The sequence below is a fragment of the Silurus aristotelis genome (genome assembly GCF_946808225.1).
Source record: "Silurus aristotelis genome assembly, chromosome: 19".
Lineage (NCBI taxonomy): Eukaryota > Metazoa > Chordata > Actinopteri > Siluriformes > Siluridae > Silurus > Silurus aristotelis.
The window spans coordinates 10,826,145-10,851,477 of NC_139592.1; the positions used below are offsets into that span (position 1 = coordinate 10,826,145).

At 37.9% G+C, this 25,333-nt stretch overlaps 1 protein-coding gene across 7 annotated transcripts in view; it reads left to right on the forward strand.

Moving 5' to 3' along the window:
• Positions 1-25,333, forward strand: part of atp2b3b (ATPase plasma membrane Ca2+ transporting 3b) — a 42,480-nt gene that overhangs the window by 2,260 nt on the left and 14,887 nt on the right. For 4 of the 7 annotated variants that reach the window (XM_083570047.1, XM_083570046.1, XM_083570050.1 and 1 more), the window contains exons 2-19: positions 7,395-8,078; positions 13,136-13,333; positions 13,556-13,813; positions 13,941-14,066; positions 14,440-14,565; positions 16,998-17,039; positions 17,619-17,783; positions 18,141-18,355; positions 18,491-18,733; positions 19,326-19,567; positions 19,784-20,018; positions 20,711-20,890; positions 21,585-21,672; positions 21,849-21,955; positions 23,313-23,504; positions 23,898-24,111; positions 24,390-24,601; positions 24,751-24,858. In XM_083570047.1, the coding sequence (XP_083426173.1) occupies positions 7,853-8,078; positions 13,136-13,333; positions 13,556-13,813; positions 13,941-14,066; positions 14,440-14,565; positions 16,998-17,039; positions 17,619-17,783; positions 18,141-18,355; positions 18,491-18,733; positions 19,326-19,567; positions 19,784-20,018; positions 20,711-20,890; positions 21,585-21,672; positions 21,849-21,955; positions 23,313-23,504; positions 23,898-24,111; positions 24,390-24,601; positions 24,751-24,858 (3,177 nt within the window). In that variant the 5' untranslated portion in view covers positions 7,395-7,852. The remainder of the gene's footprint in view (positions 1-7,394; positions 8,079-13,135; positions 13,334-13,555; positions 13,814-13,940; positions 14,067-14,439; positions 14,566-16,997; positions 17,040-17,618; positions 17,784-18,140; positions 18,356-18,490; positions 18,734-19,325; positions 19,568-19,783; positions 20,019-20,710; positions 20,891-21,584; positions 21,673-21,848; positions 21,956-23,312; positions 23,505-23,897; positions 24,112-24,389; positions 24,602-24,750; positions 24,859-25,333) is intronic. The other 3 variants (XM_083570049.1, XM_083570048.1, XM_083570045.1) reach the window with 1 other exon arrangement.

A 25,333-nucleotide genomic window follows, 5' to 3' on the forward strand; every position in this document is an offset into this window, starting at 1 on the left:
AACTCCTTTTTAAGTGGTAGCTCATTGGTTAAGGCTCCGGGTTATTGATCAGAAGGTTAAGGGGTTTAAGGCCCAGTATTGCTAAGCAGCCACTCTTGGGCCCCTGAGCAAGGTCCTTAACCCACTGTGCTCCAGGGGTGCTGTATCACGGCGAACCCTGCGATCTGACCACAGCTTTCTAACATTTCTGGGATACAAGAAGAAAGACTGTGCTGTAAATGTTTATGTGACAAGTAAAAAGACTCCTTCTTTCTTTTTTTTTTCCTTCGGCTCGTTAGTTAAATCTCCAAAGAACCATAAATTACCCTATTTGTGAGTTAATGCAAACATGATTCAGCCATATACATGAGCAGATTTGCATCCAGATCACAACCTTTTAAGTCTGTTTAGCTTATTTTAGATCTTCCCTTTATTTCTGAATCATGAGGCATGCCATAAACTGTGTAAAAAAGTGTGGCTGCCCCAGTTCTCTTTCTAGAATGCCCTAGTTTGAGTGCTTCCGAGGCAGAGATAGATTAAAGAAACCAAGGGGTTTTTAATATAGCTGCTTATATTCTTAGGAATTAATATTTTAATTTGGTTATTAAATTAATGAGCAAAATATTCTATTGCATTATTATGATAATAACTTACCAATTAAGGATCCTGCTAATTAATCATACATATGCTGAACAAGTGTGACTGGAGCATTTATGATTCATAAATTGTTGTTGAGAGACTGTTCATCATGTTTAGTGGCAGTATATTGTCAGTGAGGTCGGTGTTATTGTCCAAACAATGAAATACCCACTGGATTTGAGTAGTAAAATCTGTGGTAATTGCATTTCTAGTAATTATATTACTTAAAAAATTACTGTAATACTGTAATCAAACTACGAATTATCGAATATTATTGTTTAGCAAATTATTTCTAAATAATTAATTGTGTCCATGTAATGGGTAAAAAAAGCTTTGGGTGATATTTTTGGATAAAACTGAACAATGGTCAATGAACCCTTGAATGTTGCGGCATTGTTGGGTGTGTCTCTTGCTATCAATTACATTAAATCAGATAAAACTTGCACTTCATTTCTGTGCTTACTCAGTCAAAGGAATAGCCTTGGTCCTATATGGTCCTAGCAAAAGCTTTGGCTTCTTTCCCCGGTCAGGGAACCATCCCCAGCCACTCTCAGTGCCGGTCCCAAGCCCGGATAAATTGGGGAGGGTTGCGTTAGTAAGGGCATCCAACGTAAAAACTTGTGCCAAATCAAACGTGCGGAGGATCCGCTGTGGCGACCCCTAACGGGAGAAGCCGAAAGAAAGTTACAAGCTTTGGCTTCTTAAGGATGAGGAGCTTGTGTTACTCCCTATAGACTCATACGCCAATGCAGTCCACCAGTTCACTGCTTGAACAGCAATGCCTGGTTTAAAGGGATAAAGACCACTGCAGTGAGAGTAGCTGGAAGGAATTGGAGTGTAGAACATAAGTAGAGTATAACTGAGGAAAGAAAGAGATGGATAAGGAAATGAATTTTTTTTTTTTTTTTTAACCATACTAGATAACTGTTTGATTGCTTCTCTGTAGAATATGTACATGTGATATGTGATGATATGGTCCACTTTTTGCATTTTAGTCTGTTGTTATATATATATATTTGTGGATAAAACTGAAATAGCTTAAAAGTTTTAATTTTTTTAATGAAATTGAATATTTTCACACCTGCTATATCACATCATCACGTACAGAACTAATATTAGCCAGAATGCTATAGACTGCTAATTACTTTATTCACAGCTGGTGAAAATCATGTGCAAATTCTAAACAAAGAAATCGAGATTATTTCCAATTGTTTTTATTTTTATACACATTTTGTTTTACACATATGCAAAGTTTTACACATATTTTATATACATTACTGCAAACACATATACTGCATATATAAGTGAAGGATTGTGGATACTGTACTTGACCATCACACCCGGCATTTAAGTCCTCCCCAAATTTGGAAGTGCACTATTGTATACGATGTTGTTGTATGCTGTATGATTACATTTTCCATTTATTGGAACCAAAGAGCTCAAACATGTTCTAGCATGATTACATGGAAAGCGAACTCCATGAACGCATGATTCACAAGGTTTGTATTGGAAGAACTCAAGTGGCCTGCACAAGGCCCTGACCTGTACCTCAATAAATACCTGACATTAATGGGACCATAATATGTAAAGCATTTTATTTTTGCACTTTTTGCTTTCACATATGCTTTAAAATGTTTCTTACCAAATAGTATTTGAGCAGAGGCAAGTAAACAAAAAATAGATTTTCAAGAGTTCAACCAAAAACCAAACAAATCCCCAAATGTCATAAATTATCATAATTTAATAATAAGTGCATTTTTAAACATAGAGCATGATTACAATTGAAAGCTCTTTGCTGCCTGCAGCTGTCGTTTTTGCTACTGCTTTGTTCTGCTTGAAAAAATCCACTAAACAACCTTTACTGTATGTGTCCAAGTGCATGACAGTGCCTTCATTACTGCCTGCAAGAAGCTGCTCTCTTTTTAAACCTTAGACCTCCATGCTGGCTGCTGACATCATGAACGAAAATGAAGAAGTAACTCATGGGAACTTAATTGTATAACTGCCATTTAGAATATTATAAACATGACAAAGGATCTGGTGTTGTCTTTTTTTGTGAACTGTCTTAAAGATGCCCTTTCTGCAGAAATAACTTCAATGATGTTTAACTACACACATCAAAGCTGCAAAAGAATTGTCTGGGCTTTTTCATTTCTCTCTGCATCATTTCTCTTTGTTCCATTTTTGGAAACAGAACATCAGGAAGCTGCTTCAGAGCAGGAGGATTTTTCATGGTAAAGAAATGCAGACTGACAATGAGTTATAGTTATAAATCTAATTCCATAAGATCCCTAATGTCTTCTAGGATTTCATTTGTGGGAAGAGAACAAAAGCCCCCTGAAAGCTTGTTTTATCCGCAGGTCTAATTTAAGCTTTTAGTTGTCCTTACGGGTCTTCTGATTGTGACAAAGACATTTAGAATATACATATGTATTTTGATTTAACGTTATGGTTGTGGCAGTAATAAAGCTCTAATATGGAAATCACTAAAATTTACTAGGTTTATTATGGCGCAGTAAAAACTAGGGCTATTAACCATGGACTTTTCCACATTTTGTGGTGATATCATCAGTAATTTAAATGGACTGAATTTAAACATTTGATTTACATACATTGTTACATGCATCTGCAGAAATTTGCCCATTCTTTTTTAAAACCTGCTAATGCGCTGTCATATCAAATGGGGTCTATTGAAGGGCTGTTCTGGTTTTTGACTAAGCCATTCGAGTACATTCACGTTTTTGAGTTTTAACCACTTCCATATGTCTTAGTGTCACTGTCCTGTTGAATGGTAAACCTCTACCTTAGTCTACAGTCAACTGCAGACTAGGTTAGATTTTTTTTCAAGGATTGCCATTTATTTGCATTTATTTCTTATTCCATGACTATTTTCTCGATTTCTGCTGATGAAAAGCATAATTAGAGCATGGTGCAAGCAACATCATGATTTAGTGTAAGGATTCGTGTGAAATATATTGCATTGTACAGGGCAAGAAATTTTAATTGCAGATCCATAAAAACAGATAACCTTTTACACATGGATGATTTTTTCATGTTTTTAAATGGATTTGGTCCAGCTTTCAGCCCAGTTTTGTGAAGTGTCTGGCCTATGGTTGCTTTATGAACAGCTTCCCCTGGCTGAACTTCTGGGCTCTTTTAAAGTTATCCTTGGCCTCTTGATTGCTTCTCTGACTAATGCACTTGCCTAGTCACTGAATTTGTGAAAATGTCCTCATCTAGGCAGAGTAGCAGTTAATTAATTTTTTTAATTGATTTAATGGTTTTTCATAGGATGTTTAAAGCTTGTGTCTTTTTTTATAACTGAATCCTTTTTGGGTTCATAACCTTTATGATAAGTTTTGTTCTGCAGTAATGGGTGCATTTATATAAAGCTTATATAAAGAGTTTGGCAACCAGTTTAGGCTTTGTAAAATGTAGGCTTTCACAAACAAATGACGTTTGTGACATAGAAATGGAGTGTACAAACTGTATCGATAGCCTCCCCCACCCAATTTAATAATAATAATAATAATAATAATAATAATAATAATAATAATAATAATAATAATAATAATAATAATAATAATATGCTGTGCATTTTAAGGGTACTAATAAGATTCATAAAATTGAGTAGTAATTAGTAGTATGTTTGTGGTGTATAAAAGCTACTGTGTAAGTGGTTACTTTGGCAATTAATTAATTTATATATTTATATTTTTGGAGCTATCAATTTTATTATTTATTTATTTATTTTATGATTTATTTATTTATGTTTACTCTTTAATCAAATTTAAGTGCCCATCATTAAACTACTTGCTCTTTTAATAAGGTTTCATTTAATAAAAAAGGTACTTTGTCTTGATGCTTTGGCTGATCCTATGAAACACCAATACTAAGATGAGGCCTTTTTTTTAATTCATTTTTTATTTTACTGAATTGCACAAATGTTTTTAGTCATATGTCTTATCTGCAATTCAGGCCGTGATTTGTTAAATTCTAAACAGTAAAATTCATGATAAAGTCAAAGTAAATATGCACTGGGTTGTCTCACTGATTGAAACACTCAGATGCTGAATTCACTTTGGCTGTTGTGTGTGTACAGTTTTTGTGCAAATCATACAATGGGTGGAAACAACTCCAGAACTTTGGGGTTTGCTTTAAGTTTTCAATACATACAATCAATTAACTCTTCTTTGGTAAGTTGTTGCCAGGACTGCATAATACACATGTGTATTTGACACAGAATTGTAGAACAGACATTTATGTTGCCATACAAAGTGCAGATTTTTTTTTTTGGCAAATAGCACAAGTATTTTCTGATAGAGCATGATCAATATGACCATAAATATAGTATAGCAATAGAAAACCAGAAAAAGTAGGTCAACATAAGATATACATATTGGATAACACATTGGTTTAACCAGGGACCCCAGTGTTTCTTATAGTTCCAAAACAATGTATTAGATATAGATATATCACATGGAAACACAAGTTTTGTCAGTAAACTGTTCAAATTCTTTAGAGGACTTCACTGTTTTCTTTTTGTGGCACCATTACCATGAAATGTGCTTTAGTCTAAATGAATTAGCATTGCTTATTAATTCTAACTAATGCAAGTCACTGGCAACTCTTTTTCATTTAATTTGATTGAATTTGTGTCTTAGTTTGAATATATAATAGCAGCACTATTAAACATTTTATACACTTAGTTGTACTTCAATAGCAATGACAAGGTTTTTACCAGAATAGAAAATAAATAAATAAAAACAGTAACATGCAAAAGCCTTATCAAATCTAAGCATTGTTTCGTTCAGCGGTTGGTATGTGCATTAGTGCTCTGTGAATGTTCAGTCTCTGTAATTAGAATAAAGTGAGCAGCACACTGACTCATTCCCCAGCACTTCTTTTTTCTTTTCTCTTTTCACTTTCCCTTTTTTAACACTGTTGCTTATGATATTGAATTCAGGCTTTCAGTGATCCAGTCAGCAGTGTCACTTCCTGCAGTTTTTGTGTCAGATGAAGTCTTCCACTATCATGTGCTGTTGGATAAGAAAACCAAGTAGACTGGTAAAAGCTCATCCAAATCATCATTCTGTTGCATAAAACGTGCAGAATATTCCCACACTATTCTAAACTGTTTGTCAGATAGTGGTTGGTTTTATATGTTTTTTAATGCAGTGGCTTGTTTTGTCACTGTTAGGTGCTGGTTACTTTATGTACAAAGCTGGACAATTTTATGTAACACTAACCTATATATTATTTTCTATGTTTTTTGATTTTCCTTTTACTTGAGTATATTGTGTTTTGAATCAGCAGAATAGTTTAAAGTGGGTAGACCTGGGGTTTATTCGCTATTAGCAGATTTTCAACACTATATCACCTAATGGGACTCTAGCACACTCTTGGAAAGGTTCTGGAAAACAGATCAATATGAAAACTCAGCATAATCTTTAGCCATCTGCCTCCTGCACACAAAACACAGCTGTAGTGCTGTTTAACTGTGGCACACTGATGGGAAATAGATCTGCTCCCATAGACTGGATAGAATAGTGTTCCCCAATTGGCTATTACCCCAAAGAGGCACACACACAAACCCATACACACCGATATTTCATGATTTGAGGTGTGACTTCTAATACATATTCATCTGATTTCCAAACCCCTGATGATCGATGGTCAGCACTGCACCACTCTTAACCTTCCCGCTGTCCATGGTTGCGACATTGCAGAGGCGCATGAAAGTCAGAGAGAGGAGGTGAATTAGAAGCAAGAGGAGAGGGGAGTAAGGACAGGAGAAAAGATTGAAAGAAGAGATGAGATGAGATGAGATGAGATGAGATGAGATGAGATGAGATGAGATGAGATGAGATGAGAGGAGAGGAGATGAAAGGAGGAGTTTTGGGTTGCTGAGGGTGACAGGGTTAGTGAGTCAGCATGAAGCAGTGATGACTCTGTCACTACTGCACATTCCCAGCTCTGTCAGCCTACACGGACAGAGCTCACACATGCACTCACACTCCTTTGAACGAAGTGAGACTGATGAGATATGTCATATATGAGTGGGCAATAGAATATCAGCAGCACCAAGTGAGAGAGCAAATGCTGTGATAAAATGTACATGTGCTCACATGCAAGAGAAAGAGTGAGTGAGAGCAAGGTAAAGGAAATTATTGTGCGACTGTGTGTGTGTGTGTGTGTGTGTGTGTGTGTGTGTGTGTGTGTGTGTGTGTGTGTGTGTGTGTGTGAGTGTGTGTGTGTTTGTGTGTGTGTGTTTGTGTGTGTGGGTATATCGAGAATGAAGGCTCTTTGGAGGAATCAGAGGCATCTGTAGGTTTCCACGGCAACCATGGGACAATGCAGTTGTCTCACTCTCTTGAGATAGACTTTATAAATTATTCGCATCACTGACTGAGTGAATTTACATAGTCCATGATATATGTCCAAATATTTTAGTCTTCTTTTGAACTCGCCTACTGGGGAGCACATTTCTCGGTGGATGAACTCACAGGAGGGGGCCAGAAATAACAATAGGGAAAAGACAAAGAAAGAAAAAAAATTCTGAAAAAATTCTGAATAGGTCAAATACAATAAGAAGCTGACTGACCTTTTAATTAAAATAATTGGGTTCACTCTCTGCTTATATGTGGTAACATCAATATATATCGCTGTTATTTAAATGAATCAGAGTAGCAGCCACTTTTATCTCTTTTTGGAGGTTTTAACTAAGATTTTGGAAATTTCAATATTTTTCACCTATTCTTTTTTTTTCTTTATAGACAAGCATCCCTACTTCACTGTGCTGCATCTTCTGAAATCTGACCTCTTCACACATCACGCCTGTGTCTTCTTAAGGCTTACCCTATTCCTTCTTTGTCTCCATTCCTAATGGATTGGGAATGCTGGTATCCCTCGTTCTGTTGACCCTCTGAGGGGGTAGAGTGGAGCGGGCAAGTTTTAGTTTTTCTTACATTCAGAAAGCTTTCTTCCCTTACTGTTAATTGGTCCTGTCCCTGTAACTGTTTTCTCTTTCAATGGAGAGTTAGACGGCCGGGTGCTATTTTGGGAGGGAGAGGAAAGGGCCCAAAATATTGAGCCACACCAAAAACAAAACACATTTAGAACAAAACAACATCACAATTGAACCCCTCTTATCAACTACTGAGACAGAGTCTCAGGGTGTTCTACAAATCTGGAAAAGAAGATACACGTGTCTTCATAATCCGAAGAGTTGGCAATGTCAACTACAGCTACCATAGGCGACATGGCAAACAGTGCGGTGGAGTTCTATCCAAAGCGAAGTGGAGGAATGGAGGCCAACCACTCAGAAAACTTTGGGGTAACCATGGATGAGTTGAGATCTCTAATGGAGCTGAGAGGAGCAGAAGCCCTGCAGAAGATCCAGGAAACCTATGGAGACACTGAGGCCCTCTGCCATCGACTCAAGTCTTCCACCACAGAGGGTAAGATCATTATTCTCCCTATTTTGTTTTTTTTCTCACTCTTACTCCTTCTCATGGTCTATTTTTAATCTTTTTCTTGTCTTCTAACACACAGTCTAAATGATTATATCGCTCAGTGATTATCGATCTTTACCACTATTTTCACTTTTTGGGTCATTCACTCTGTATTTCTCACCTTTAATATTTTTACTGTAATGCAACTGAAACCCTCCTTCTAGTGTAGTTTATTTAGCTTTGAGTCAGTGAAGTACAGAAGCTTAAGGGTATGAATATGCTTTAAAACGCAAAGCCATCTAGTAATTTTTCTCTGTTATGGCCATCTGTCCATCCATCCATCCATCCATCCATCCATCCATCCATCCATCCATCCATCCATCCATCCATCCATATACATCCATCCATCCATCCATCCATGCATACATCCATCCATCCATCCATCCATCCATCCATCCATCCATCCATCCATCCAGCCATCCATCCAGCCATCCATCCTTTATCTATATGTCTATCCATTTGTCCAACTATCTATCTAACTATCCATCCATTCCCCCCCCCCTTTTCCCACTACTCCCCCTCACTGCCCCCCTAAACCCCATCTTGCCACTCATCCAGCATTTCTCACTGTTTCACTCAGCCAGCTTCCCACTCTGGGTGCATGCGTTTGTGCCAGGTTGCTAGGCTACAGCGCTGTCGGTGGCAAGGTGGGTGTAGGGAGAGGAGGTTACTGGGTAAACAGTGTTGAAGAGACTTGCTCATTCACACATGTATTGGAAGGGCTTCAGTCTGTGAGTGTTAGAGGCTCTGTAATTTTGTCAAGGGGTCCACTTGAATCTGTGGGTATGTGTAGAGACCTGTTGATATGTGAATATATGAGAATTGGAATATTTTGTTTCTTGCTTGTAAGCCTCTCAGCTCTGTGCCCTTTATGTGACTGTGTAGTCTCTGTTTAGACCCACCTGTTTATGATACTATGGGCAATTTAAAAATGTTCTCATGTTTACCCCATGACTATAAGCTAAGTACAAATAAAAATCTTTATGCCCAAATAAACCAGGCTTTGTTTGGAAACAATGGATATGGTAGCAGAGTTGTTCAGGTTGGAGTTTTGCAGCAGCTTTGTGCATAAAACAGGTACTAAGTGAAAAGTAAAACAAGCTTTTTGGTGGCAAATACATATCACCCATGTTGGTGTACATAACTTTCTTTAGGTACTTCTATGAGACTCTTAGACAATTGTTTTGCACACTAGTCATTCAAAAGGATATGATATGGACTGTAAGGTTTTCCTCTGACATTTTTATATGAAATAATACAGATTAAGATCATGCAGAAGTGAGAATCCTTGATTCATTAAATGTCACTGATTTCCACTGTTCCTATTAGTTTGAAAATGTATAATTGATTGCCAGAGGCTGCACATTGCACTATATGCATATGGAAAGATAATGAGAGATAAAGAAAGGAGAGTAGGAGGGAGGTGTAAATGTGTTTGTGAGTAGCACCGCCATTGTAATGATGAGCCTCTGAAAGCTGAGGTACATTAGTGCATCCCTCTTCCTGGCCAACACTTTTCAGCATTGCAGAATGAGGCCATTGCATTTCTAAAGTCCAGACAGTGTGTACCTCTGTTGGCTCCTGTAACACTATATTCAATACTGCCAGCCTAACAGCAGCATTGGATGAAACCTATCCCAGCTGGCCAGGTTGGGTTGGGTTGGAGCAAGGGAGAAAGAGAAGGAGGGAGGGAAGAAGAGAGCTGAAAGCTAGTACAGCTTGCCGCATTGTCAAGGACATACCAAGGGGAGATGGAGGGGGTGAGAGAGAGAGAGAGAGAGAGAGAGAGAGAGAGAGAGAGAGAGAGAGAGAGAGAGCAAAAGCAAGCTGTGTGAAAAGCTTTATCAAAAGAATTGTGTGTAGTCATGATTACTCAGCAGTTCTAAACCACTCTATCAAGTAATACAGACTTCTTCATATCTCCTATCATCAACCCTTCCTATCTTTAATTCGTGCACTCATTCACAAACACACACACACACACACACACACACACACACATTGTTTGAACATTGGGTGTAGTCTATTATCATGCATACTGTAGTGGGAGTTAAAGGGCTGAGTATACAGAGTGGGAGATAATGTGTATACATAATGTGTGAGAGCAGTTAGCCACACACCAGTTTTCCCTGTGTGTGGAAGCACATAGATATAGCACAATGGACTCTGGAATGCTGACAGGCTGTAATTTTTGACAGGTCATAGCCTTAACATAATTTCTGTCTGGCTTGCCTGTCCTTAGATCATTATGTAAATGTCACATATATGGTGACCATTGCAGCTCAGAAGCTGTGCAGTCTTTTCTAGACAGAGTCTGCAGTGGAGCTGCCATCAGAGCAGACCAATCAGAAATCTATTCTTGTGCCTCTCTGATGCAGTGACATCATCTGTAGCCAGGCGAAAAGGTGTCCAAAGACAGGAAGTTGAAAGCAGAGTGAGATTTGCTTGATGCTTTCATTGCCATGGAAACTACATCCATGCATGAAAAAAGAAAGAAAGAAAGAAAGAAAGAAAGAAAGAAAGAAAGAAAGAAAGAAAGAAAGAAAGAAAGAAAGAAAGAAAGAAAGAAAGAAAGAAAGAAAAAGTCATCTGAAAGATCCAATTAAGAATGTGAGAGTGGGCACATTATGGGCAGGCTTAGTGATCATGTGTAATTTAATATTCACTGTTGGTAGGTATTCAATTTGTACCTCTGTTCGTTTCAGTGACTTAATAGTCTTTAATATTCCACTGCCAATGCGTGGGAAATAAACAATGAATAATTAATATCTAAAATGTAAGGGTTTAAATGACTGCAAATGTGAACAATTCACAGCAAAAGGTTTCAGCCACTCATAAAACTCATAAAACTTTCCTTGATTTGGTCAGTGAATCAGTTCAATTACAGGTGATAACTATAATAACATTCAAAGATGTCAAATTCAAATTCAAGTTAAAAATTTTATTTGTCACATACACATAAAATTTTACATCTTTGAATGTTATATATAGTTATCACATGTAATTAAATGTCAAAGATACTCTTTTTCTTTTTCTTTCGGCTTCTCCCATTAGGGGTCACAGCGTATCATCCGTCTCCAAACTCCCCATAAATCTCTTCTTTGGCCTTTCTCTTTTCCTCCCTCCTGGTGGCTCCATCCTCAGCATTCTCCCACCTACGTAATGTCCCTCCTCTGCACATGTCCAAACCATCTTAATCTCGCCTTCCTCACCTTGTCTCCAAAACGTCCTACATGCACTGTCCCTCTAATAAACTAATTTCTAATCCTGTCCATCGTCGTCACTCCCAATAAAAACCTCAACATCTTCAGCTCTGCTACCTCCACCTCCACCTCCTGTCTTTTACTCAATGCCCCTGTCTCTAAACCATACATCATCGCAGGTCTCACCACAGTCCTATAAACTTTCCCTTTCACTCTGGCAGATACTCTTCTATCACAAATCACTTCTGCCACTCTTCTCCACCCACTCCACACTGCCTTCACTCTTTTCTTTACTTCTCTAACACACTCTTCATTACTTTTTCACTGTCGAACCTAGGTACCTCAACTCCTCCTCCTTCACCACCTCTTCTCCCTGCAACTGCAGAACTCCACTGCCCTCCCTCTCATTTCCACACATGTATTCTGTCTTTCTCCTACTGACTATCATTCCCCTTCTCTCTACCGTGTACCTCCACCTCTACAGGCTTTTCTCAACCTGCTTCCTACTCTTACCACAAATAACAATATCATCCGCAAACATCATAGTCAATGGGGACTCCTGTCTGAACTCGTCCGTCAACCTGTCCATCAACACTGCAAACAGGAAAGGGCCTCAGAGCCGATCCTTGATGCAGTCCAACCTCCACCTTGAACCAGTCTGTCGTTCCTACTGCACACTTCACTGCTGTCACACTGTCCTCATACATGTTCTGCACCACCCTCACATACTTCTCTGACACACCTGACTTCTTTATACAATACCACAGCTCCTTTTTCGGCACCTTGTCGTATGCTTTCTCTAAATCCACAAACACAAAATACAACTCCTTCTGACCTTTTCTATACTTCTCTATTAACATTCTTATAAACATCTCCATGACCGGTATGTCATCTGGTCCAACTGACTTTTCACTCTCCATCCTCTTATTCGCTGCTCTCACTTCCTCCTTACTAATCCTATCCACTTCCTGCTTCACTATCTCCACACCATCCAACCTTCTCTCTCTCTCTCTCTCTCTCTCTCTCTCTCTCTCTCTCTCTCTCTCTCTCTCTCTCTCTCTCTCTCTCTCTCTCTCTCTCACTCTCTCTCTCTTTCTTTCTCATTTTCCTCCTTAATCAGCTGCTCAAAATACTCCCTCCATCTTTTCAACACACTCTTCTCACTAGTCAACACATTTCCATCTCCATCCTTTATTGCTCTAACTTGCAGCACATCATTCCCAGCTCGATCCCTCTGCCTGGCCAATTGGTATAAATCCTTTTCTCCATTCTTAGTGTCCAACTTCACATACAGCTCATCCTATGCCTTTTTCTTTGCTTTAGCCACAATCCTCTTTCCCTGCTGCCGCATCTCCTTGTACTCCTGCCTACTTTTCTCATCACCCTGTCGATCCCAATTCTGTTTTGTCAACCTCTTTCTCCTTTTGCTCGAATGTCAAAGATACTATAATATGAAATCATTTAGAATATTGCTTATTGCCTTTTCACTGCATAGATGTAATGATGGACAACTATTACAGTATGGTTATTAACAATGTGAACATTTTTCATTCATAAGAATGCCATTTAATAAAATAATACTTTCACAGTTTATAAGTGAACATAATGCAGTGCAGACAGTCCTGCTCTAGGGTACACAATAGGTTTTTAAAATTTGAAATGAAAGACTTGATTTTGTAACCGGTTGACTTTAACCTTTTCCAGGAGAACTTTGTTTTTTCTCTTTTTAAAAATCTGGTTTAAATTTGTCTGTTTTAATTCTTTATATGCAGCTTCTGATGTGTGCTTTGCTCATTTCAGGTTTGTCTGATAACCCGGTGGACTTGGAGAAAAGAGCGCAGACATTTGGACAAAACTTAATTCCCCCAAAGAAGCCCAAGACCTTTTTACAGCTGGTGTGGGAGGCACTGCAGGATGTCACCCTCATCATCTTGGAGATAGCAGCCATAATTTCTCTTGGCCTGTCCTTCTACCAGCCCCCGGGGGAGGAGAGTGAGGGTGAGAAAGTGACCTGGGAAAATTAGAAATTTAACAGATCTCAGAAAACTGAGTCAGAGGGGTGAAATAAATATGAAAATGGAGATGTGGTGTGGTGTGGGGCAGAACATCAGATGGATGAAGTGTTGAGTGACAGAGAAAAGAAACTGAGTGTTGAATGCAAGATAAAAATGCAAGTTTGTCTAGTTCTTCTAAGTTGATCTTTAACCTCTTGTCATACAGCCTGTGGGAACGTGTCAGGTGGTGCAGAGGATGAGGGTGAAGCCGAGGCGGGCTGGATTGAGGGTGCCGCCATCTTACTCTCGGTCATCTGTGTAGTGTTGGTGACGGCCTTCAATGACTGGAGCAAGGAGAAGCAGTTCCGTGGGCTGCAGAGCCGCATTGAGCAGGAGCAGCGCTTTGCTGTGGTGCGCAACGGGAATGTCATCCAGATCCCTGTGGCTGACATGGTGGTGGGCGATGTGGCCCAGGTCAAATATGGTCAGTCCCTACTCTCCGTTGACTCTCTACTCATAGAAAGAGTAAGCTTAATATGTTTCCAGGAAGTTGTGAGAATAGTGTGTGTCTTTTATTAGGTGATGATATTTATCGTGTTATGTGCATTTAGGTGATCTGCTGCCTACTGATGGCATTCTGATTCAGGGCAATGATCTGAAGATTGACGAGAGTTCGCTAACCGGAGAGTCCGATCATGTACGCAAGTCAGTGGATAAGGACCCTATGCTTCTCTCTGGTTAGTATGTGTGTATTTATTTTTATTGACCTGGTTGACAGCATGTGTCATGTGACTGAGAGGCTGCAGAGGAATCCAGATGTTTTTAATCAGATCAGTGCATCTCTGGTTCCTGCTGCTGATCTCTGGTGTGTGGCCTCACTCTCCTGCCTGTTGCTATTCTTAGGGTCCACCACTGTAACTCCATTCACTTTATTAGGCTTTCATGACATGCTGAGGACATTATTCAATAATAGCATAATGATATTTAACTAAAGATGTATGAAGTCATTGGTTAGATCATTTTGAGCCATGTAGGGCAGACTGATGCAAGACCAAATATTATTTAACAAGGCAAATCTCTTCTTTATTACTCAATCTTTTCTTCTCTCAGGCACCCATGTGATGGAAGGATCAGGGAGGATGTTAGTGACAGCAGTGGGAGTAAACTCTCAGTCTGGAATCATTTTCACTCTGCTAGGAGCTGGAGATGGAGAAGAAGAGAAGAAAGAAAAAAAAGGTATGTTTGAAACAAAATATGCTTATATGTTCAGACACACATACAATGAAGGCAAAGGGCAAAAATAAAAAAGCTTGTCTGAAATTTTAGCACATCTTGTCCTACCTCTCACTCTCACAAATGTAGAAAGGAAACAGTTCAGTCAATAGGAAAGAAAGATGTTCAACATACACATACTTTATCAATAGATAAGTAGATATCTGCACCATGGTGGAAATCAGAAACTCAGGATTTATTAGAATAATATCAAAAATGTATTTTAACAAAAACTGGTTCTGCAAATTGAATCTGGGGCAACCACTATGTAAACCATAGCAACACAGTTTATTTTTCCTGTATACTCTTTGCTTTAAACTTGCAAGGATGCATGTAATGCATTTTTTAAGATTCTTTAGTCTTCTTATTCTTTTTTTAATACTTCATATGAGTTGCTAGGAGCAGAAAAATCACTGACAGGCAGCATGAATAATATGAATTGATTATCTTATTACAATGGCACTTGTAAATGGTAGTATATATTAGGCAACAAGTGAACAATCAGTCCTCAAATTTGAAGTGTTAAAAGCCAGAAAAATGGGCTAGGGTAATGAACTGAGTGACTGAGTGACTGAGGGACACATTCGTAATGACTACAGTCTTGAATCAAAGCATCTTCAACACACTAGGTCTTGTAAAGTTTTATCGTTTTGCAGTCATTAGTATCTACCAAAGTGGCCCAAGAAAAGACTGGTGATTGTTCATGGGTGACCAAGGTTCACTGATGCGTATGGGGAGTGAAGTTAGACCATCTAGAACTACAGAAGCACAAATTGCTGAAAAGGTTAATGCTGTTTATGAAAAGAAGGTATCAGAAGACACAAAAGATCACAGATTGCTGTATGACACAGACCTGTCAGAGTGCCCATGCTATCTACTGTTCATACGCAAAAGTTGTTCATGGGATGGCCTGAGAAGCAAGTCAAACGGGTTGATTTGGAGAAATTCCCCAGATCTTACTCTGAAAATCATATGTGGGATGTGCTGGACAATCCCACCTTGAAACCTACATGACTTAAAGAATTCTGCTAATGTTTTGGTGCCAGATACCACTGCACACCTTTAAAAATCTTGTGGGGTTATAATCCTGCCCATCTTGGCACAAGGAAGACTATATCATTTTAAGCAGGTGGTTTTAAGGTTTTGGCTGATCAGTGCAAATGATAATGGGACTGGTTTGCGTTTATCTTTAGTAGGACACACTGCACTCCTGGAGCATTAATATGATTAAAATTTTATATACAAAATTGTTTTTGTTTTTGCTCAGGATTTCTACTACTGCAGAACAGATGTGACAGTATATCAGTCATTTGAAATTCAGATGAGCTGTTATTCACATATGCTAGAAGAATTAAGCTACCACAGTGTTCTACAAAATGCAAAAATGTAACAGATATAAGTATTTCCTTATATAAATATATTCTTTTGTTCTTATGAAGTGCCAATCTTTACTCTCTTTCATAAAATCCAGAACAAAAAAGTATAGAGAAAAAAGAGAAAACAAGAAACTTCAGTTGCAATCCCATCGATTATCTCTTATAGAGAGGTCAGCAATTGTATATAATAAATCTGACAGCTGACTGACAAATAATAATTAGTTCTCAATTTGCATAGATCTTCAAAACTGCTCTCTAAGCAATAATAATGTTATTCCACCACATCCGAAGACTACTCATTCCTCGCTCCCTGCCATACCTTCACATGTCTGACATTATTATAAATGTTTTTTTTTGTTGGTCTCTTACCTCCACCCAATCCTAAAACCTCCTATAATCCCTCTTCCACACCCACATAACTCAACACCTGCCCCCTTATGCACCCTAATCAGAAGACAGTATTTACTCACTGTCTACTGAAGCCAAATAAAGCCACATCACCGATGGTATGTATTGTTATAGACAGAACATTTATGACCAATATACGAGAATTAGGTGCATGTACAGTACAAGTTAAACTGTACACATGTGTTTAGTGAAACCTGGCCCACTACACAATAACCACATTACAATGTGTCAATGAAACTAAGGTAACCATTTACAAATGTAATTGTTAATTTGGTTTGTTTGACTGTTTATGTATGTGTATATGCATGTGGTGCATGTATGTGTGTGCTTGGTCATCTTTTTTCATAGTTCTGTGCTCTCTTGTTTTCTTCCACTCAAGAACATTGTGTGCTCTGTCTCTCATTTTGTCTCTGTCTGTCACTTTTTATTCCCCTGTTACTCTTTCTCTTTCTACTCCTCTTTGCTGCTTTTATCTTTCTATTTTCTACCATCTGTCCATTTTCTTCCAACCTTTCTCTTTTCTACCTTTCTTTCTCTCCATCTCTCTCTCTCTCTCTCTCTCTCTCTCTCTTACTCTCTCTCTCTCTCTCTCTCTCTCTCTCTCTCTCACAGGCAAGCAGCCAGAGGCCACAGTGGAGACCAATCAAAATAAAGGTACCAGAGAGATGGTAGAGTAGATGAATGAGAGGCACTGAGGGGTTAATTATTTTATTGCAGTGGAAAGGTTTTACCCAGTAGGTCACCTAATGTGTTATGGAATGGGAATCATTACTGTTTAGATGTGGTAATGTCATATATGTGTTATGTTATTGCATCAATAAAGATGCATACATGAGAGCCAGGACTTCACCAGAGTATTTGTTCAGTATTTTAATATGATCTTTTATACCTTGTATTCTGTGTGAAGGGATATTTTAAAGACACTCTCCAGATAAAATGTTGCATTTGTTTCAGGGGTCAAAACAGACGAAACATTTTTCTGTAAGAGTAGATGCTGTGTTTCCAATGTGCCATCAGTGATTGTGTTTGCATTCATCACGTTTTTTACTTGCCATATGTCAATACGTAGCACAAGCCCATAGTAAAGGTCCACACTGCGATGTGTTTTGTTATGTATACAGTAACTGAATGGTTCTTGTTGGTGGTACATATTGCTCACAGTAGTTCCTAGCTGTGCCAGGACAGATTTGTTGTCCGTATGTAATAGCCCTCAAATTCTGTCCCGCCCATCAGCCAAGAAACAGGATGGAGCCGTCGCCATGGAAATGCAGCCACTGAAGAGTGCAGAAGGTGGAGAGGTAGAGGAGAGGGAGAAGAAGAAAGCTAATGTGCCGAAGAAAGAGAAATCCGTTCTACAGGGCAAACTAACCAAACTGGCTGTGCAGATTGGCAAAGCAGGTGAGTGACTACTTCTAAGAGAATAATTGACTAGCAGATCTTGTTTGGTGACTCCACTTCTAATTTATTAAAAGCATTTTGCAGTCACCGATGAAGTTCTCTCTTATGTAAAAATTATTATAAAACTTTGTTTTTACCTTATATAATTTGTATTATAAAATATCTGCTCTGATTTCTATGATGCATCAGACACTGTAAATTAGAAAAAAAATAAATAAATTATTTGCACCACCAACATGCAACCAATCAACACAACAAATCTTCCCTACATGCCTCTCAATCATAGCAACAGTGGGTCAGTTTGCCAATGTTTTTTTTTTCTGCAGTTCTGCAAACAGCCTGTTGTTTTCCCTACAGGTCTGGTAATGTCAGCTATCACAGTGATTATTTTGGTGCTCTACTTCGTAATTGAGACATTCGTGGTTGAAGGGCAGACCTGGCTCCCTGAGTGCACACCAATCTATGTGCAGTACTTTGTCAAGTTCTTCATCATCGGTGTTACTGTGTTGGTGGTGGCTGTGCCTGAGGGTCTCCCCCTCGCTGTGACCATCTCTCTAGCTTACTCAGTGAAGGTAACATAAATGAATAACATAACAAACATGTCATAAATTGTTAGCCACTTAAAATATTTATTTGGAACTCTAGTGTTAAGATTTACTACAAAATTTACTCAATTTTTACTGCTATTTTTTTTAACGTCTTTACAGAAAATGATGAAGGACAATAACCTGGTACGCCATTTGGATGCCTGTGAGACAATGGGAAATGCCACTGCCATCTGCTCAGACAAGACTGGCACTCTGACTACCAACCGAATGACTGTGGTGCAGTCCTATTTGAACGACCAGCACTTCCGCGATATCCCTGAACCTAATCAGATCAGCTCCAACACCCTGGATATGATTGTCAATGCCATTTCTATCAACAGCGCCTACACCTCCAAGATCTTGGTAAGAGGATGTGTCTCCATATAGAACTGTGATCATTATAAAAGCACCCAGAGATTCTCTAAACTTGGTTGCAAAGATTGAGTCACACACAATCTGACATTTACTGATCTAGCTCATATTGTTGGCACTTCTGTCATCAACCACATGGCTAATGTGACTTTTGAGTAGTCCTGGCCAACCCAGCTGGTGCTTACAATTATTAAAGAATATGATTGATATGAAGTGTATTTCTACAAACCAGATGGTAAAAATTATTATCACATTAAACATTTAATTTAGATAAAAGGTTCAGTTTTAATAAATAAATAACAAACAACGAATGATGGGAAACTGTTATTTCTATATTATGTCTGTTGGATATATTGCATTCTGTTATTAAACATTGCAAGTATGGGTAAAGCATGTTGCAAGAGTGCATGCCCATTAAAAAGTGCACATGTGTAAATTCATAGTAATAATTAGCAGGGGGTTGCCATCAATATAGAAATGCAGTGCCCATATTACAAAGAGCATAGAACACAGTAATATAAGACTAATAAAAGCACCTGCATCTGCACATAATCTTTTTCCCTACTCTTTTGGTTTCATACAGCCCCCTGATGTGGAAGGTGGGCTACCTAAACAGGTGGGAAATAAGACCGAGTGTGGCTTGCTGGGCTTTGTGCTGGACCTGAAGAGAGACTATGTACCCATTCGTGAACAGATACCAGAAGAGAAAATCTACAAGGTCTACACATTTAATTCTGTCCGTAAATCCATGAGCACCGTGGTAAAGCTTCCAGATGGCAGCTTCCGTCTCTATAGCAAAGGAGCCTCAGAAATCCTCCTGAAAAAGTGAGTTCTTCTGGATTGTCACTGTTGTAATCACATTGCTTTGTCATTCTTTTTTATATCTGTTGTTCTGACTCTGATGCCTGAACAAATAGTTGTACACTTACAAATTATTTGCCCAAATTCAATTATCTATATTTATATTGTGTGGGAGTCAGAGTTGTAATAACCTTTCTTTTATGTTAATATGCTTTATCTCCTTTTTGTTTGATTTTCCAGGTGTTCATCCATTATAGGAGTAGGGGGTGAAGAGAGAAGCTTCAGGCCAAGGGACCGGGATGAAATGGTGAAGAAAGTCATCGAGCCAATGGCATGTGAGGGCCTGCGCACTATCTGCATTGCCTACCGTGACCTCACTGGTGACCCTGAACCTGACTGGGAGAGTGAGGCTGATATTGTTGCTGACCTTACATGCATTGCTGTAGTTGGAATTGAGGACCCTGTGAGGCCTGAGGTATGCAAACAGCAAATAAAAATGGGGTTTTGAAATAATCAATTTTAATCTCTATTTAGATTGGAATAGCTTCTATGGTGAGGTGGGGTAATTTTATTATTCCCAGAGTGTGTCTGGTATATTAGTCCTTCTGGTATATTAGTCCTGTCCAAATACATCTTGTCAAAATGTTTTACATATGACATTTCTGGAATGATTCTGCTATATTTTTTCTCTTAAAGATTAACAAAAATTAACAAGTATTATTAACCCCACAATTGTGAATTGTGTTGGTAAACATATACCCTTTCTATTGTTTCCGAATGAAAACAAATCCAAACCAGGTATTGGTAAAAAAATGTATAATATAGAACAAAAATAGTTTGTAATAAAAAGGACTTGTCAGCAAAAGTCTGTGCATGGCCACCAATCCTAAAACAAGCAGTTATAATTGAAATCTAAACAATGTGTTTGTAGTATTGTGATCACATGTATATGAAGTAAAGACATTCCCATATGTGGGATTTATGTGAATCAATCATAATTGCAGCTTGGCAACGATAATCAGCAGACATATATCTGGAAATAGAAATCCATCAGAATAATAATTTATATGAATTGTGCTTTTAACAGTGTCACTATTTTGTCGTGTATGGAATTACATTACCATGTAAGTCTGTAGGAATAGTGACATCTGTGATCTTTTCTTTAAGGTCCCTGAGGCCATCCGGAAATGCCAGAGAGCAGGTATCACTGTGCGCATGGTCACTGGTGACAATATCAACACGGCACGTGCCATTGCTGCTAAATGTGGCATCATCCAGCCTGGCGATGACTTCTTGTGTATAGATGGAAAGGAATTTAATCGGCGAATTAGGAATGAGAAAGGAGAGGTGAATAATTTTTATGCATTTTTAAAACAGCAGATCAAAATTAAGTTCAGAGGGGGGGAGTCCTAAAGCTTGTTCAGGGGGTTACTAAAATGACAATTTTTTTTTTTTATAAACAAAACAGACAATAAATAGCATGAGCTTTAATTTGATGGATTTTTTCAGTGATATGTTCTATAAGAAGTTCTTTGATTATTGTAAATGGCTAGAAGATTATTGTATGCATTTAATTAATGTGTTAATTATGCTAATGAAATTAGTCTGTGTTAAGGAGGTCTTTAAAATGTATTATAGTATTTGAAAGGAGTCCAAAATGCATTCAATATGGAATTGTTTTGTATTGACTATCTGTGTAATAATAACTAGAGGTATAACATTGTAGTAATTTTGCAAGTTCATAAAAAATCTCTGCATCTTTTTGAAGTATTATACTTATTAAATGTAAAGAAAAGAAGGGTCAAGTAACAGTGATATAATGCTAATGCTTTATTTAAAAAAAAAAGAAATTGGAATACAGATTTATATATATATATATATATATATATATATATATATATATATATATATATATATATATATATATATATATATATATATATATATATATATACTGGCTTTCATAGCCTTACTATGAGCCTGTCATAAAATGACATTAAGGTAATATCAAAGTTTTGCTTGGGTGGTTTGTATGTTTCAGATTGAGCAGGAGAGAATTGATAAGATCTGGCCTAAGCTGAGAGTCCTGGCTCGCTCGTCACCCACTGATAAACACACTCTGGTTAAAGGTTAGAAGCTTTATTCCTTCTCAGTAAAAACAGCTTCATCATGCTAAGCCGTATATGCCATACAATATGAAATAAGGGAGAAATATGTATCTGTTTCATACAACTTTACTACAATATGAGTTAGGTATATTAGTTGGTTTTAGATTAAGTGATGAAACTTTGCTGATAATGTGCAGGCATAATTGACAGCACTGTGATGGAGCAGAGGCAGGTGGTGGCTGTGACTGGTGATGGGACCAATGATGGACCAGCTCTCAAGAAAGCTGATGTCGGCTTTGCCATGGTGAGTGCAGCTATTTTACAATTCATTTTTATTTATTTAACATTACACTCTTTTTGTCCTGCCACCCTTTATGCACCTTCACACATATCTCTCATTGCTCTTTTTAAACATGGTCCTCTGTGTTTTGTGACTAATTATACCAGAGAAAATCCATGTCTACTACTGTACTGTGTTAATGATCTCCCAGCAGGCTCTACTGCACCAAAACTACTTCTCTATGCTTTTTTTCTTTAAATGTTCTTTTTTTTTTTTTTTTATACATAAACACTCTATGTCCAACATCTGGCAATAAGTAATTCATAAATATTGTTTTGACCAAATAAGATGACTAAACAGTATATATTTTGGGTAACACTTTACAATAACTACATAAATAAACATGTACTAATATGTGAACTAAATGTTATTTTATTATGAACTAATGATGAATTAATTCATATACTAATCAAGAACTAACCTTAACTACACCATGAGTCACATGAATTCATGTGTGAACAACAGCTACCTTAATTATTGGGAAGTAACGTCTGCTTCATGAATACATGTTAGTGTGGTACTTCACCCATGAGGACAATGGAGCAGTGCCTCTGGGCCCAGGCCACTGTAACCACTCATGGTGGGTAGATTTTAAGAGTTAGGTATGAATAATCAGGTGAAAACAGGTGTTTATTGTTGTGCTTTTGTGCATTCCATGAGGAGGATAATTCAGTACCATCCAATGGTGTTTGTAATGTATTTTAAATAGTGCACATTCATATTATTTAGTAGTAACATTTAGTTTACATTAGTACATGCTTATTTATGTACTGTTATTGTAAAGTGTTACCATATTTTGTTTTTATTAATGGTCACAATAGTTATTTTTGGGCTTGCAGTAGCTTGTAGTCTAATGAAAAGCAATGCATCAGTACAGTTACTGGTATCAAAAACCTTGCTCACTACCTCACACTTGCTCTGATACTATCATCCAATAATACACACCACTAATATAGTTACTGTTTGCAGGTGCTAAAAAAAAGGCAGTTTTTTTTTTTTTTTTTTTTTTTTTTAACATATTTCATGATTAATGACAGCAAAGTACCCTAATACTGTAACCTGAAGAACATCTTATGGTTTTAAAATGATATCTGTAATAGAGAGCATGAGGGTGGCTGATCTGAGTGCACAGAGCAGTATCAGTGAGTGTGATCATTATAAATGTGTGCAAAGTCCAAGCCCTTTGCACTCAGAGCTTAATAGAATCAGTGTAGGGAAAAAAGAAAAATATTGATGCAAAAATATTTAAAAAAAGATTTCCTTTGACTTTCTCTCTGTCTGTCTCTTTTTCTTATTGTCTCTTTCTGACTCTCATTCTCAGGGCATAGCTGGAACTGATGTAGCTAAAGAGGCCTCAGATATCATCCTGACTGATGATAATTTCAGTAGCATTGTGAAGGCAGTAATGTGGGGGCGTAATGTCTATGACAGCATCTCAAAATTCCTGCAGTTTCAGCTTACTGTCAATGTGGTGGCTGTCATAGTGGCCTTTACTGGAGCCTGTATTACACAGGTAATGCACAAACCTATACAGACTTTAAAATTTGTACACACATGCACACAAGCTTACAAACGCTCAAATCTTTTGAATCTTTTCAAACTAAAGTTAAAAGCATTGATTGCTATGGTAATCGCATGTAGTGTAGAGAGTCTGCGCTAGATCAGTATTTACCATTGTAGCAGGTTAGTAGAACCTACTGCATTGCACCTCGCTGGCAGGCAAGGGATTGTGGGAAAGGAATGTTCCACTTAGTCTGTGTGCTGATCCCCCTGCTGGAAGTTGTTAGTATTGTGCATTAAACCAATAATTTCCAATTATTGCATATTGAAATTCCAATACATCATACAACAATCATTTAAACTATTGTTTTTGAGATGGTCACCAATTGTTTATGTTGTTATGCAGGACTCCCCGCTGAAAGCGGTGCAGATGCTATGGGTGAACTTGATCATGGACACTTTTGCGTCACTTGCCCTGGCCACTGAGCCGCCCACTGAAGCCTTGCTTTTGAGAAAACCATATGGCCGTAACAATCCCCTCATCTCTCTCACCATGATGAAGAACATCCTGGGCCATGGTGCCTATCAGCTTGTTATCATCTTCACTCTGCTGTTTGTTGGTAAGATATAAGTATAGAGATGCAGTATAATTGAACTTTAAAATACAATTATCTTATATTACTATACAGGTTATAAGGAATTTAAACGATATTTATGAAAATATACAGTCTTAAACCTATAAATATGAAGAATATTCAAACATGTATGTGATATTCACTGTTAATATTATACCTTTATTTTAAAAAGGGTCAATTTAATTTGCAGTCGCTTTAGATTAGGTTTCAGATTTTTGTCTCAACTTTGACACTATCTCCTGTACCCCTCTCATGTTGCACAGGAGAAAAGATCTTTAACATCGACAGCGGACGTAATGCTCCACTGCACTCACCTCCCTCCGAGCACTACACAATCATCTTCAACACCTTCGTCCTCATGCAGCTCTTCAATGAGATCAATGCTCGCAAGATCCACGGAGAGAGGAATGTGTTTGATGGCATTTTTGGCAACCCTATCTTCTGCAGCATTGTTCTGGGCACTTTCGGCGTGCAGGTCTCACACTTAGCATCCTTAAAACAATTTAAATTAAAATGTAGGCTTTGATTGTACCTTTTTTGTGAAATATATGTAGGAAGAAGTTACTAGTAAGCTTTCATTATTAATGATTTGTGACCTGCCATTTGTGTGTGTTCTCTTTCCAGATCGTTATAGTGCAGTTTGGAGGAAAGCCCTTTAGCTGTGCCCCTCTCAATTTGGAGCAGTGGCTGTGGTGCCTCTTTGTTGGAGTCGGAGAGCTCCTTTGGGGTCAGGTGAGGCAAGGAAGGATCAGAAAATCAAGTATGAACTGCTTTATTATGCATCATGCCCTCAAAAGCAGGTTCTATGAACAGACAGAGCCAAGAGACAGCAAAACACAACAGATAGGATCCAAAAGTCAAGGTTTCACTTTCTGTATGTAAAATAATTATATAGAAAGCTTTTGTCTATTTTAAGAAATTAAAATAAAAAATTACAATTATATTTTAAATCTTAATTTATTGTTTAAAGTTAAAATTTGTATTCAATTAAATTTTATTTGTATAGCATGTATAACAACGGACATTGGCCCAAAGCAGCTTTACAGAGATAAATGGGATAGAAAATAAGAATTCTAATGTTTGTGCCTATAGCTTTAGTGCCTAAACGTTGATAACCCTTATAAGTTTATCCCTTAAGAGCAAACCAGTGTTAACAGTGGCAAAAAAAAAAACCCTCCCTGAGATAGTATGAGGAAGAAGCCTCGAG